Source organism: Macaca mulatta, chromosome 8 (assembly GCF_049350105.2).
Source record: "Macaca mulatta isolate MMU2019108-1 chromosome 8, T2T-MMU8v2.0, whole genome shotgun sequence".
NCBI classification, from domain to species: domain Eukaryota; kingdom Metazoa; phylum Chordata; class Mammalia; order Primates; family Cercopithecidae; genus Macaca; species Macaca mulatta.
Window position 1 is genome coordinate 26,680,897 of NC_133413.1, and position 14,777 is coordinate 26,695,673.

The 14,777-nt window shown below is 43.3% G+C and overlaps 1 protein-coding gene across 1 annotated transcript; it reads right to left on the bottom strand.

Annotated features, from left to right (window-relative positions):
* Positions 1–7,808: 7,808 nt before the first annotated feature.
* NEFL (neurofilament light chain) lies at positions 7,809–13,631 on the bottom strand. Its single transcript, NM_001265845.2, is given in 4 exon segments — positions 7,809–9,801; positions 10,310–10,629; positions 11,188–11,312; positions 12,484–13,631. Coding segments are annotated over 4 exon segments (1,632 nt in total). The 5' UTR covers positions 13,528–13,631; the 3' UTR covers positions 7,809–9,658.
* Positions 13,632–14,777: the final 1,146 nt, after the last annotated feature.

Below are 14,777 nucleotides of genomic sequence, written 5' to 3' on the forward strand. Positions count from 1 at the left end.
ACACAATGAAACCCCGTCTCTACTAAAAATACAAAAAAAAATTAACCGAGCGTGGTGGCAGGCGCTTGTAATCCCAGCTACTTGGGAGGCTGAGGAAGGAGACTCGCTTGAACCCGGGAGGCGGAGGTTGCGGGGAGCCGAGATGGAGCCATTGCACTCCAGCCTGGGCAACAGAGCAAGACTCCGTCTCAAAAAAAGAAAACGAAAAGAAGAAAAAAAGAAAAGAAAGGAAAAGAAAAAAGAAGAAAAGAAAAGAAAAGAAAAAAGAAATAGGGGCTGAGGTCCTACGACCCTTCCTCGTTCTCCACACTGATTTGGAGGAGGTGGGGAGCAGTAGACAGGGGAGGGTAGCCTGCCCTTACGGGTCTGCCCTGGGAAGGCAGGAAAGATTTCTTAATCCACAAACAGGCTTTCATCACCTCGGGAAACCTGCTGCCACTGGGTGCAAGAAAGTTTTTTGGGTGGTGGTGGTGTTGTTGAGATGGAGTCTCACTCTGTCACCCAGGATGGAGTGCAGTGGTGCGATCTCTCCTCACTGCAACCTCCGCCTCCCAGGTTCAAGCGAATCTCCTGCCTCAGCCTCCCAAGTACCGCCACCACGCCTGGCTTTTTTTTTTTTTTTTTTTTTTTTTTGTATTTTTAGTAGAGACTGGGTTTCGCCATGTTAGCCAGACTGGTCTCCAACTCCTATGATCCGCCGGCCTCAGACTCCCAAAGTGCTGAGATTACAGGCGTGAGCCACCGCGCCCGGCCTGAAAGGAAGTATTTTTCTACTCATTTTGCTTAAATTATGCATAAACTTGAACAAAGTGTTGTTTCCTAAGCCGGCTGGAGAGAGCCGCTGGGCTCTAAAAGCGCCTGGGCTTCTACTCCCTGAACAATAAGATGCCTGTCTGGCCCTCTTATACAAAAAACAAGCGAAGGGTATGGTGTCTAAACAACACACACTCACCGGCGCACACCCCCAACACTTCAGGTTGCTTGCTTTGGCTGAGGAGGGGGTCACTTGTTTCACGGCTGTATGCCACCCCAGGAAAACTGCACCCGTGCTGTAAGTGCTGAAAACAATTTCCACTCACTCCTGTCTAGAGGCTTCAGCTGACTTCTCAGAAGTCACACTTGTCTTTTCTAGTTTTCACTGCTCAGGTGGGACTAGGAGGACCTGAGGGCAGGTGTTAGTGTTCACAAGGGAAATTGAGAACATGCGCTAAGTCCCAGGTGCTCCTAATAAGTCACTAAAGTGGCCCTTTGGGGACTTGGTTCACACTCAGAAGTCACTTCCACAGACACATTCAAGGGGAAGCCACTCTCTGGTTAAGTGTCCTGTAACGGGAGTCCTGGGTTCACGCTGGGATCCTGCTGACCATAGGGGCCAATTAACAAACCCACTGGGGAAGGCATTGCATTTTACTTTCACCCTTGGGGCGGTTGAGGTGGCTCACACCTATAATCCCAGCAATATAGAAGGCCAAGGGAGGAGGATCACATGAGCCCAGGCATTCCAACCAGCTTGGGTAATATAGGGAGGCCCCTGTCCCCACAAAAAATACAAAAATTAGCCAGGCATTGTGGTGTGGGCTGAGGTCAAAGGATTGCTTGAGCCCGGGAGGTTGAGGCTGCAGTGAATCATGATCGCACCACTGCACTCCAGCCTGGGTAGCAGAGCCAGACCCTGTTTCAGATAGATAGATGGATAACAATCCTTAGTTTCACATGTCTGACACCAATATTTCTGCCTTAAACTCTGTGAATGATTTGTGGCTTCCAGGTGAGATTCTCTCACACATATTCTCCTTTGCGTGCCTCTAGGATGGGGAGGAGGAGAAAGAGAGAAAGCCAGCCTATCTCTCTGTCTCTCTGTCTCTCTCTCTCTCTCTCCCCGTCGCTGTATATGTGTGTGTGTGTGTGAGAGTGTGTGTGTGTGTGTGTTAAAAAGATGGAGTTCTCCAGCGAATAAATGATTCCAAACAAAATAACAAATCAGAACAAGCAGATCATTCCTTCCTCACAGCTAGAGATGATTAGGTAAAACATAGAGTTTGTAACGTAGAGTTTCTGTCTTTGCTGGTAGGGGAGATACACAGCAAAAGGGAGCATTAATTTTGCTGCATCAAAGCATCCTGCTAGTTGCTATATGTCTGTTTTCTAATGATCATGTCAGGAAACAACCCATACCCCACATTAGCATGTAAGGATGTGGGGTGGTTATAAATTGAAAGGACATTTACCTAAGAGTAAAAGGATTAGTGACCACCAATATACAAATGAGAGTGTCTTTAATAGCTACGAGAAGCCTGAACCTCATCTGCAGAATCTCATGTTTTTTGTTTTATCATTTTATATTAAGATTACGTGTAATTAACAAAAAATATTATTTATTAAAAATCTCCTATTTAAAATCATGTGCAAATGTATTTTTAAAAATTAATTGTTTAAGCTTCTCGAGTAGCTAGGACTACAGACATGTGCCACCATGCACAACTAATCATTTTTTTTTTTTTTTTTTTGAGACGGAGTCTCGCTCTGTCGCCCAGGCTGGAGTGTAGTGGCCGGATCTCAGCTCACTGCAAGCTTTGCCTCCCGGGTTTATGCCATTCTCCTGCCTCAGCCTCCCGAGTAGCTGGGACTACAGGTGCCCGCCACCTCACCCGGCTAGTTTTTTGTATTTTTTAGTAGAGACGGGGTTTCACCGGGTTAGCCAGGATGGTCTCGATCTCCTGACCTCGTGATCCGCCCGTCTCGGCCTCCCAAAGTGCTGGGATTACAGGCTTGAGCCACCGCGCCCGGCCCCAACTAATCATTTTTTTAAAAAATATTTTTTGTACAGACAAGGTCTTGCTGTGTTGCCCAGGCTGATCTCAAATTTTTGGCTTCAAGCAACCTTCTTGCCTCAGTCTCCCGAAGTGCTGGAGTTACAGGCATGAGCCATCATGGCAGGCCCTAAAAATAAATTTAAGATGTCAACTGGGATGTGTTTGATCTCCCAACAAAACAATAAACAGGTTTTTTTTTCTGTCACAATTTACCTTGTCACATGTTAGCCGCCACCATATTTATTCCAATTAACTAGAGTAATATACCTTTCATTTAAAATGAATGAGGGGAGGGATAGCATTAGGAGATATACCTAATGTAAATGATGAGTTAACGGGTACAACACATCAACATGGCACATGTATACATATGTAACAAACCTGCACACTGTGCACATGTACCACAGAACTTAAAGTATAACAAAAAAAAGAAAAGAAAAAGATATTTTGAAAATGAAAATAAAATAAAATGAATGAATGCCGGAAGTAAAGCTCTTAAAATATAGCTATCACCTTTTATAGAATGGAAATATGGGATTACACATCAGGTGCTATGAAAATGTACATGATATCTCTTGAATACACAAACCCACTGAGGGAATTATTAAAGAAACACTTCGCTAGAAGAGTAAATGTGAAGACATACATTGAATATTTATTGCCATGCTGTCTAGAATTTTTATGAATATGTTTTTAAACTTAAATTGGGACACACAAATGGATAAGAATGAGTATACTGGTGAAATTAGAGCAGAAGAATATTTAAAACTGGAATTATTTCAGAATCTGTGAAATGTACACCTGTTGTTCATAAAAGAAATATCCACACGCCCAGCTATCTGTGGTAGCCTCTAATGATCTTCCCTTCTTGCTACTGGTCCTTGGTGTGTGCTCTCGTGTAGATCTCTCCCACACTGAATCAGGCAGACTAGTCTCTGTGACCAATAGTACACAGTGTTAATGATGGTGTGTGACTTTCAAGCCTTGGTCATAGGAGACATTGCAACTTCTGCCTTGGTTTCTCGGAGGCCTTGCTCTTGGGAGGTCCAGCTACCATATAGTAAGGATACTCAAGCAGCTCCTTGGAGAGGCCCACATGGAGAAGAAATTGACAGCCAAGTTGATAAGCCACTTTGCAAGGGATCCTGCATTCCTAATCAAGGCCTTCAGTTAATAATACCCTCAGTCAACATCTGACTGCAAGTCCATCAGCAGCCAAGAGTCAGAAAATCCCAACGAGGCCACTCCCAGATTCCTGACCTGCAGAAACTAAGAAAGAATGAGTAACTGAGGTGTTCAAAGTCACATAACTTTGGAATGATTTGTTATGCAACAACAAATAACTGATACATACTATATATTAATGTGTTGAAATATTATGTTATCAAAAGATACTGTTTACAATTTTCCTTCTTCATTCATTTATTCTGTTAGTAAGAAATACGTTAAGAATTCCTTGACTTATACCATGTAGTGCCGTGTCTAATGCCACTGCCTATTCTTATCTGGACTAAAACAGTCTCTCAGTCTCTTTACTTTGATTCTTGTTTTTCTAGAGTCTATTCTCCACACAAGAGCCTGAGTGGTGTTTATAAAGCGTAAATGAGATAATATCACCCTTCCCCTGAGTAACCTCTTCAAAAGTTTCTAATTGCACAAGGAATAAAATCTAAATTCTTTGGCCTACAAGCCCATGCATAACTTGGCCTTTGCCTGCCTTTCTCAGTCCCATCTTCTACTCTCGTTTATAATCTCATTTGTATCTCATTCATAAGACTGAGCAAAAATGAGCTTAATGCAGGTTTCTGGGTTCAAAGAAGCCAAGCTTGCTGTACTTCCAGTTCCCGCCACCTGGAGCACTCATACCCCATACCCTTATATGCCTGGCTCTGATCAAAGATTGCCTGCTTGTTAACCTGCTTACTTGTTCACTGTCTGTTTACACACACACACACACACACACACGTAAATACACACCATTATTAAGTCCCTGAAAGCAGGGACATTTTCTGCTTTATTCCTTGTACCTTGAACAGCATCTGGCACTTAATGAATGATTAATTTTGTGGAATGAATGGATGATCAGTGTCAAAATATACATAACTAGAAGCAAGAACTAAAACAGAACATATGAATGAAAATAACTGGGTTTAAATGGAGGAAATGTGTTTTCTTTTCAAATTTGTTTTTAATATCTTTGTTATATTATTTTTTAAATCCTCATATGCAAAAAATTCCCTATGTTGAAGTAGAGTTAAAAGATTGGTTAAAAATACTATTTATAGTTACTTTCTAGGGCTGCTAAGGATTTTTTTTTCTTCTCATGTTGCCTTATCTTTTGATGCTCCAGTTATTTAAGACTCTTCACTGGAAATTTTCTAGAAGACCTCAAACTGGAAATAGTCCTCACTGCCTAGCTTGTATAACTCACTGAACTTCACTCTACTGGACATTTTCCTAAGATATAAGTATTCTGAATTCTCCACTGGGAGCCCCTTGCAAATGAATCACGGCTGAACCAATTCTGACATCTCACACTGTTCCCAAAAGAGAAAGAAGAAATTCTCTATGCTGCTCATGTTTATGGAAACTTCTCACAAGTATTAAACCATTGCCGTTCCGGAAATGTATGCCCACTCAACCCAAGGTGCTTTCTTGGGTGTTGTGAATAGAAACAAAGACATTTATTTATTCAGTCAATCTTTATTCCTCTCTGCTCCCAAAATGATTTGAAATTGCTTGCAGTAAGAAGACTTGCAAGAAGGAAGAGGAAAAGGAAGAAGACGACAAAAAAAAAAAAAAAGAAGAAGAGCAAAGAGTGAAGGGAGGAAAAGAAGGAGAAGAAAAACTTGAGGATGACTAAAATGTCAACAGAACTAGAAAATTGTGGCCAGGTAGAAGAAGAATAACATCATGAGAACCAGCATCACCAGAATGTTGGTGATCCTTGAAGATAAATGTCAAACTCATCTCTGTTTATAAGACCTGACTCCTGCCTTCTGAAAGCTTCTATTAGCAGGGGAATTAAGATATGGACATAAATCATCAAAGAGGTGAAAGAAAACATTGATCCTAACTACAATGGAACATTGTGAGTGTATATGTGGCTCTTGAACGATACAGGACTGCCTTGTAAGGATTCTGACTATTGTGTGAACTCCCGAACCACTGTCACAAAACACGCCTGTGGAAACATACGCTGATGCCACAAGTGTACTTTATAAGCTGGACCACGAAGGAGAGGCAGTGAGGTGGGTGAGTCTGAGTCTCAGCCCTGCCACCAACCAGCTAAATGACCTTTGTCGAGTCACTTAACCTTAGTTTCTTATCTGTAAAATGGGGATTATAGGCTGCTGGCAGTGGCTCACACCTGCAATCCCAGCACTTTGGGAGGCCAAGGTAGGCAGATCGCTTGAACCCAGGAGTTCAAGACCAACCTGGGCAATGTATGAGACTCTGTCACTACTTTTAAAAAATACAAATAATTGTTAAAACAATAATAAAATGGGGATGATAATCATACTGGACTCAGAACGTTGTTGTATGTAAGGAAGAAATGAGTTAATACAGAAAATATACTTAGAACAGCATCATGGGACACAGTAACCCCTCCAACAGCACTGGAATCTCCATATGGCTAGAAAAGTGACCAAGTTAATTGCTTACCAATTTGAGCAATTAAATTGCTAGCAATGAAACTTCACGCTAAGTTTAGCAATTTTCTGTAGGGGATGTATTTTTAGTGAGGACATGAGTGTCATATGTGTGTTTTCCATTCAGCATTTAGCCTGGACTTCTAAAATAGAGCAGTGAGGGTATTTCAGACTTTGAATTATAAATCTAGAATGGATCTGAGATGTCCACCACCCAACCCTTGTGTAGATAAACAAATTGGGGTTGGGCAGGGATGGCCAATGTTCCATAATAGTGCAAAGCGAGGACCCAAGATGGACGCTTGATTCTTGGTTCTTTGCTCTTTCCACAAAAAGGTATGGACTAGACTGGGACTTATTATTGAACTTTTGACTTGCCAATCATTTTGAAGGCATTTTAATCGATGGGGAAAGTCACTCATTAAATACATATCCATTGTGCTTCTACTATGGCAGGAACTATGCTGGATACTGGCACTAAATTAATGAGCAACAGAGATCTGATTCTAATACTTATAAAGATCCCACTGTAATGGGGGAGGCAGACATTCATCAACCGATCACACAAATAGATGCCAATGGCAAGAATTAAAAAGTCTACAAAGTCTTATGCACATATTTCAAAGAATTTGACCCACTAGAAGAGGTCAAGGGAGGCTTCCTTTAGGGAATGACACTTGGGCCTAAATCTGAAGGCTCAGTAGGAACTGGCAGGTCAAGGCTGAGGGAAGGAGAGAAAATATGAGTGTTCCAGAAAGAGGAATCACCAAAGATCCTGTGACAGATGGGAGAACAGAATACTGGGGTGACAGGAGTACTGGAAGTGGAGGGAAAGGGGTGTACAACGGGATGAGTTAGAGAAGCAGGCAGGGGTCAGCGCCAGGCAGGCCTTGAAGATGACATTTGAGATTTTGGTTTTCATATTAAAAGTAGGAAGCTATTACAGGTTTTATTCAGGGGGATGCCATGATCAAAATTTGCTTTTTAAAAGATTAGCCTGCTATAGGATGCTAATTGAAGGAGACCAAGAGTAGGCCCTGGGAGGAGAGTTAGAGTGGTGGCAGCATCAACTGAAAGATGTGGAAGGATTTAAGACATGGAGGTGTTCTCACTGTAACTCGGTGATAGGTTAGTCTAGAGGGGTAGAGGAGAGGTAATGGGAGGTAGGATGTTATTCAAGGAGTCTGTTTAATGGAATCAGATGATTATAGAGAGGGGGTCATTCATTAGGAGAGAGAATACTGAAAGAGAACTGCAGGTTCAGGGGGAGGAGAGAGAAAAGTGGCACTGACCACAGTACCAAATTTGGGGAAATGTTAAAAAAGACTTTAAACTCAATTTAGGTTTTTTACTATTTTATTATGGCACACAGGATAGAGTATGGTACAGTTTCCTTACTTCAACCAAGTAATTCTCAGAGCATCCAGTTATTTCCATTTGGCTAAAGTCACTTTTTGCATGTAGCTTGCATCTGTTTGAGACTTGCCATGTACATCATCCCAGGTCTAGTAAGCAGAAATGTGGAAAGCTTTGTTTCTGAGGAGACACCTCATCTTTACAGAAGCCAATACACTGAGAGCCTTCATAGTTTCAATCCATACCATCATGGCAAAGAAGCACTTTACCTATTTGCACAGCAACCTATATTTAACTAGAAATAGGTAGTACAAAGGGATTAAGTAACTTTAATGGAGACCACTTTGGTTTCAGTTTAAATTCATAACTTATAAAGATCATCTAAAAAAAAAAATTGAATCAAATTAGCTGACAAAGCAATTGTTTTAGAACAAAGGCAGAATAGCAGATACTCAGTAATATCATCTATATTTATTCCACATCAAATGCAAGTGCAAGAGCGTTCATAACTTTACAATGGACAGAGAGGACAGATGGGGTGTGTATTTGATGCAATGTCCAACCAGTCAAGCTATCACTGAAATCCAAATATTTCCCAATAGAGACATGCAGAGCAATGTCAATGTAACATACAAGCATATTACCTCCCCCCTTAAGTGACTCGTAATTTCATTACTTGTGTCTGTAGCTTTTACAGGTTTAAAAATGTGTAGCATCAAATGCTATTTACTTGAGGCAACAGAATTACGCTTAACAAACACTAAATCATGAGCTCAGGATTGCAGGCAACATGTTTGCAGTGGAGTGGCAAATAACCTTTGGTAGTTTTAATCCCTTCTCCTGAAATTATATGTAGATAAAAAATTATTCCTTCTTATTGTACCATGTTCTCAAGTTTTAACCTCTGCCCATGACATTTAGACTATATTTTAAAATGCAGTTATAGGGATGAAAGTATGGGATTCATATTCTATCCATATTGCATTATGACATATCAGTTTGAAATGACCTATTTATCCTGGTTCCATAGTGTAATGGTTAGCACTCTAGACTCTGAAATGACCTATTTACCATAAAGAGTATATCTGTCAAATAATTTCAGAATTGCTCCCTAGAAAGCCATCCCAAAACCTGACACAGCCCCTTGAGGCAAAGTCTATTGTTATTTATAGACTTTCTCATTTACTCATGTTTATTATCAGTAACATTTTTGTGGGGAGAGATTTCACGAGTAATCACGACCTAACTGTATCCCTCAGAATTTCCAAAGAAGGAATTAAAAAAAAGCATTGGTAATTGTTAAAATTTTGACTTTTTAAAAAATTGGAGGTCAATAGTCCACTGGTATATACTTTATATTGGTGCCATCTTTAAGGTATTTTAATTAATAACCACAGCAAAAAATACATCATTCGGTATAACTTTATTTACTATTTATTGCACATAACTCAGGGTCTTTAATTGCTAACCACCAAAGGTTCAAAAGACTATTTTTCCATGAAGTTTAACATTAACATTAGCGAATTCATTTACTCATGTGGTGTTTTTTTATTGTAAACATCTGAATGATTCACATTGCCGAAGATCCTGAACTCATAAGCGTGGACCATGCACAGGCTGGCAGCAAGCCAGAAAGCCACTCTGCAAGCAAACAGATACTCTGCATAAAGAGGAAATTCATAGCACAACATTGAATGTCCAACCTAAGTCATCTCAGAATTATACATATATTGACTTTTTAATTCACATAGGATCTGGAACTCAACTGGTTGGTTGGTGATGGGGTTGACCTGATTTCGGGAGAATTATTCCTGAAATAATTAAGGAAATGGGGGTTCAATCTTTCTTCTTAGCTGCTTGTTCCTCCCCAGCACCTTCAACTTTCTTCTCCTCCTCTTCAGCTTCTTTGGTTTCCTCTCCTTCTTCACCTTCACCTCCTTCTTCTTCTTCTTTTGCTTCTTCAGACTCTTCCTTGGCAGCTTTAACATAAAAAGAAAATGTACAAAATCCAAATCCAGGGTAAGTCCAGTCAAAACATGTCTGCAAAGGTTTTATCTGCAAACACAACTGTCAGAATGCTCACCAAAACCTCCCAGCTCCAAAAGCACATGTTAACAGACAATGCTTGCCATGAATAATTTGCCACTGAACACATATTTAAATTGAATGAGATCACTCCTAGGTATGGGAAACTCTGCTCCTCTCTAAGACTGAACCTCAATATTTCTTTCATTATGTGTCTGGTATCTATTTTCATTCTTTAGGACACCAACCTGCTATGTTAAATGATTATATTAAAAAATGAAATTTTTGACCAATTACCTCATTCAGAGTAAGTGCCTTAGGAAAGGTTTGCTGAACAAACAGAAAAATTATTTATGATTCTAATGTCATATATGGCAAGGCTTCATTTGTCTTATCTACCTCCTAACAAATATCCACACGCAGTTTGCACTTGAAGTTGCAGGGGTTTGTTTCTTATCATACCTTCTTCCTCTTCAGCTGCCTCCTCTTCCTCGGCCTCTTCCTTGTCCTTCTCCTCCTCCTCGGCTTCTCCTTCAGAGGGGGGCTCATCCTTGGCTTCCTCAGCCTTGGCAGCCTCAATGGTTTCCTCCACTTCAATCTGCTCCTCTTGGACATGGCTGGTGTAGTAGGACGGGAAGGAGCGAGTGGACATCAGATAGGAGCTGGTCTGTAAACCACCGTAGGCAGATCGGCCAAAGACCTGGGAGCTCTGGGAGTAGCCACTGGTTATGCTTCCCACGCTGGTGAAACTGAGTCGGGTCTCCTCACCTTCCAAGAGTTTCCTGGGGATGCAGATAGAAGGTGAGGTTTTTCTAATTCAAAATACTATAAAAAACTACGTTATACTCTGTACATTACAATTCTAAGACTTGCAGTATTTTCTAATAGTCAGAAAATACTGCAAGATTAATCAATTAAAAGTAATTTTTGGAAATGCTCTAACCAGAAATAAACATTTTAAAATTAAAAAAAAAAAAAAAAAAAAAAAAACCACCTGTGTTTCACGACTTGCTCTGAGCACCCTAAAGACAAAGGCAAGCAGGAGCAGGGTTGGGATTTACCAAAACTTAATGCCTGGGGATTTTTTTGATGGAGACCAGAAAAAAAAAATTAAATCATCCTATTAGATTTAAAATGTAATGAGAAGCTAAAAACAGGACTCCTCATTACAGGGTTAAATTCTTATATATCTAAATACCTTCTTGGAAGAAGCCAAAAACTAACACTTCATTATTTCAATAGGACTATTCTTGAAGGTTTCTGATCCAACATAACTTTAAATGGGATCTGATTTTCTTCCTAAGGTTTAATGGCTGCTATCTTTGCCCCTCTGTTTTCACCTGTAAGCTGCAATCTCAATATCCAAAGCCATCTTCACGTTGAGGAGGTCTTGATATTCTTTTAGGTATCGTGCCATTTCACTCTTTGTGGTCCTCAATTCATTTTCTAATTTGTTGATCGTGTCCTGTTTGAAGACAAAAAATTAAAAAAAAAAAATCCAAGCATAAATCCCTTCTATTTTACTGTAGTGTAGTTGCAAAGGCCTAGTTTCGATTAAAATCAAGGTGCACACAAGGTGATAAAATCTCCCCTAGAATAACTTCCTGTATCTTTTTAAAAACCTTCTTGCCTAAAATACCCAAGTTCATGAAGCCTGAGATGAAAAAAAAGATAGAAGAAAATTCTGTTCTTTTATTTCTTTACTTAATACTGTTTAATGATCATCATAGAATGCCTGCAAACAAACTAAGTTGATGGAAAAACTGCGTTTCTCATTCACTGATTAACTATTCTTTAGCTGGGTTACATGCCAGGAAACTAACGCCTTTCTTTATAGGAGAAGAAAATAGCCAGATGTTAAAAAAAAAAAAAAAAAAAATTCTAAAATATTTCCTATGTATCTAAATTATTTTTTCTACTCCCAGAAAAAGAAAAAAATTTCTACTCCCAAAAGAAGAAAAAAATGTCTACTCCCCAGAAGATGGAGATCTTTCAAAATGGACATCTTTTTAAAAATTTATTTTTTCTACTCCCCAGAAGATGGAGATGTTTAAACAGAAATGTTGTAGAAGATTTTACACATTAAAAAAAAAGTTAAAGAAATGCTTTACTATGAATATCACTAGTTAACTACCTAAAACAATGTTGACTATTTTCCTGTCTACCTACTAAATAAAGGAAGGGAGTGGTTGGTAAAACTAGTCATAAAGCATGCCGGTCACAGTAATCTTTCAGAATTAATTGAGAGTTGTTCACTCTAGTATTTATTAACCAGATGATCCCATAGTTGCTGCAAAGTAACTTGTAGTTAATGCAGGTCAGTAGACAGCAGATCTCACTGCAGGCCGGAGGCAACGCCCAATTCCCATGTCTTCCCCTCCCCCACCCAACAGGGGCCGGGCAGCTTTAATGCGGAACTCGGGTGCAGCAGCACCGAGCACACTCCCAGACTACAGTCGCGCCCTCACTGACGCCCTCCAAGTGCCCCACCCCTCCCACACAGTGGCCAAGGAGCCAAGCCCTATCCCTAAGAGCTGCATGCAGCCGCACCACCCCTAGTCTCCACTTTCTGGGCGCACCAACTCTCCCCGTTGCTCGAGTCCTCCGCCCCCTTGTGTTTCGGGCGGGTGCCTCACCTGCATAGCGCTGATGTCGGCGTTCTGTTTGTCCTCCAGCTCCTGCAGCTGCTTCTCCAGCGCTTCGTTCATGCCCCGGCATGCTTCGATCTCCAGGGTCTTGGCCTTGAGCAGACGACGGCTCTCGGACACCTCGTCCTTGGCTGCTCGCACGGCGTCAGTGTTCTTGGCGGCGCTCTCGGTCAGCACGGTGAAGCGGCTCTTGAACCACTCCTCAGCATTCTGCATGTTCTTGGCGGCCAGCTTCTCGTACTGCGCGCGGATGTCCTTGAGCGCAGCGGAGAGGTCGGGCTTGGACACGTCCATCTCCACGGAGATCTGCGCGTACTGGATCTGCGCCTGCAGCTCGGCGATCTCCTCTTCGTGCACTTTCTTCAGAAAAGAGATTTCGTCCATCAAGCTGTCGATGCGCTTTTCGAGCTCGGCGCGAGCGAGTGCCGCCTCGTCGGCGCCTTTGCGCGCTTCCATCAGCCGGCCCTCGGCGTCCTCGCGGCTCAGCACCTCCTCTTCATAGCGTGCCTGCAGGTTGCGCAGGGTCTCTTCCAGCCCTTCGCGCTCGCCCTGGAGCGCCTGCTTCTCGTTGGTAGCATCTTCCGCCGCCAGGCGCAGGTCGCGGATCTCCTGCTCGTACAGCGCCCGGAAGCGGGATGGCTCGGAGTGCTTCTGGCGCAGCACCAGCAGCTCGGCTTCCAGGACCTTGTTCTGCTGCTCCAGCTCGTGTACGCGCTCGATGAAGCTGGCGAAGCGGTCATTGAGGTCCTGGAGCTGCGCCTTCTCCTGCGTGCGGATCGACTTGAGGTCGTTGCTGATGGCGGCTACCTGGCTCAGGTCGAGGTTCTCCAGGCTGGGCATCAACGATCCAGAGCTGGACGAGTAGCTGCGGCGCACGGACAGCGAGGAAGACACCGGCGCCGAGTAGCTGGAGTAAGCGGAGCGCGCGGTGCTGTAGCCGCTGCGCACGCTGGAGATGTGCACCCGGGGCGTCTCCACGTAGCGCCGCTTGTAGGAGGTCGAGTAGTACGGCTCGTAGCTGAAGGAACTCATGGTGGCTGCCGGTGGCTCCCCGGCCCGCGGCGGCGGTGGGAGCCCGGAGAGAGAGGACAGGGGAGAGAGGGAAGTGGGAGGATGGATGGCTGTGTGCGGCTAGGCGCCGTCCTGCCACCCCTATTTATACGCCGGGAGGCTCCTGACGCAGCCTGCGATCGATCACTGCGCGCCGGCCAGTGGGGGCAGCGCGCTGCTGCAACCAAGGCAAGGATTCTGCGCAAAAGGGAAGGCGGGGGCGAGCTACGGCCAGGGTAGCTGCGGCGCTCGTCCTTTCCACTTTGCTCAGAGGCCCCTGATTTTCTCAGAGATCCCATGCCCCCTTACTCATTTCCCTTCTGTGCCCTCCCACGCAGCCCCTCCCTTCCTACATCGCCCAAACCCCGTGACACTTGGATCCTTAAGTGTCCCCAAAACAGGTTCTTGCTCCCTTTTGACACCCGAGTTTTCGGTATCCCGGCACCTCGCACACACCCTGTCCCCCCAACTCTCCCTTTTCCCACCCGGGACCTCCTTAATTATTCCCCTTGGTGTATATGGTGATAGTGCCGCTAGGGGATTTTACATACAAATAAATAGGCCTGGTTGTGTGTATGCAGTATGTATGAAGAACTTTTAATTTCTTTCCAGTTTTCTGGCACTTTCTGCAATTCATTTTCTTTCTCCTGATTATTTTTCTTTTTCTTTAATGCTCTGCTTCTCAACACATAGGGAATGTGCGCGCGAGTGCGCGCGGGCGCGCGCACACACACACACACTCGTGAAACTGCGGCACTACGGCAGGTGTTGGTTTAGCATTTCTAAACCTTTAGAGCAGTTAATCCGCCTCTTGGTGTTTCTAGATTTTCACATTTCTTAACTGGGAATGAAGCCGCGGATGCTTTTAACGTGTTGCAGTGTGTGGGTGGCGGAGGGCAGAGAAAGAGTTGGAAGCTAACACGGAGACTGACTTGCTGAGGCAGCCGCGCGCTCCGCGGCGGGGAGCTTCAATGTGCCTGGATCCTCACCAAGCTAAATTCCTGCTTGCTTCCACCAACCGCAGCACGTTTAAAGTCCGCTTCCGTCTTTTTACACATGTGTAGCTCACAACCTGATGATTTCGACAAGCCTTGCAGGTGGCTGATTTTCAGGGAAGCCGCTGCGGCCAGCCCTGAGCGCCGGGTGTGGTCTCAGGGGAGGAGAGCTCCGCACCCAGGCTTCTTCAGGAACAGATAGAAAATAGCTATAGCCGCGTGATTCTTCCCCCGATA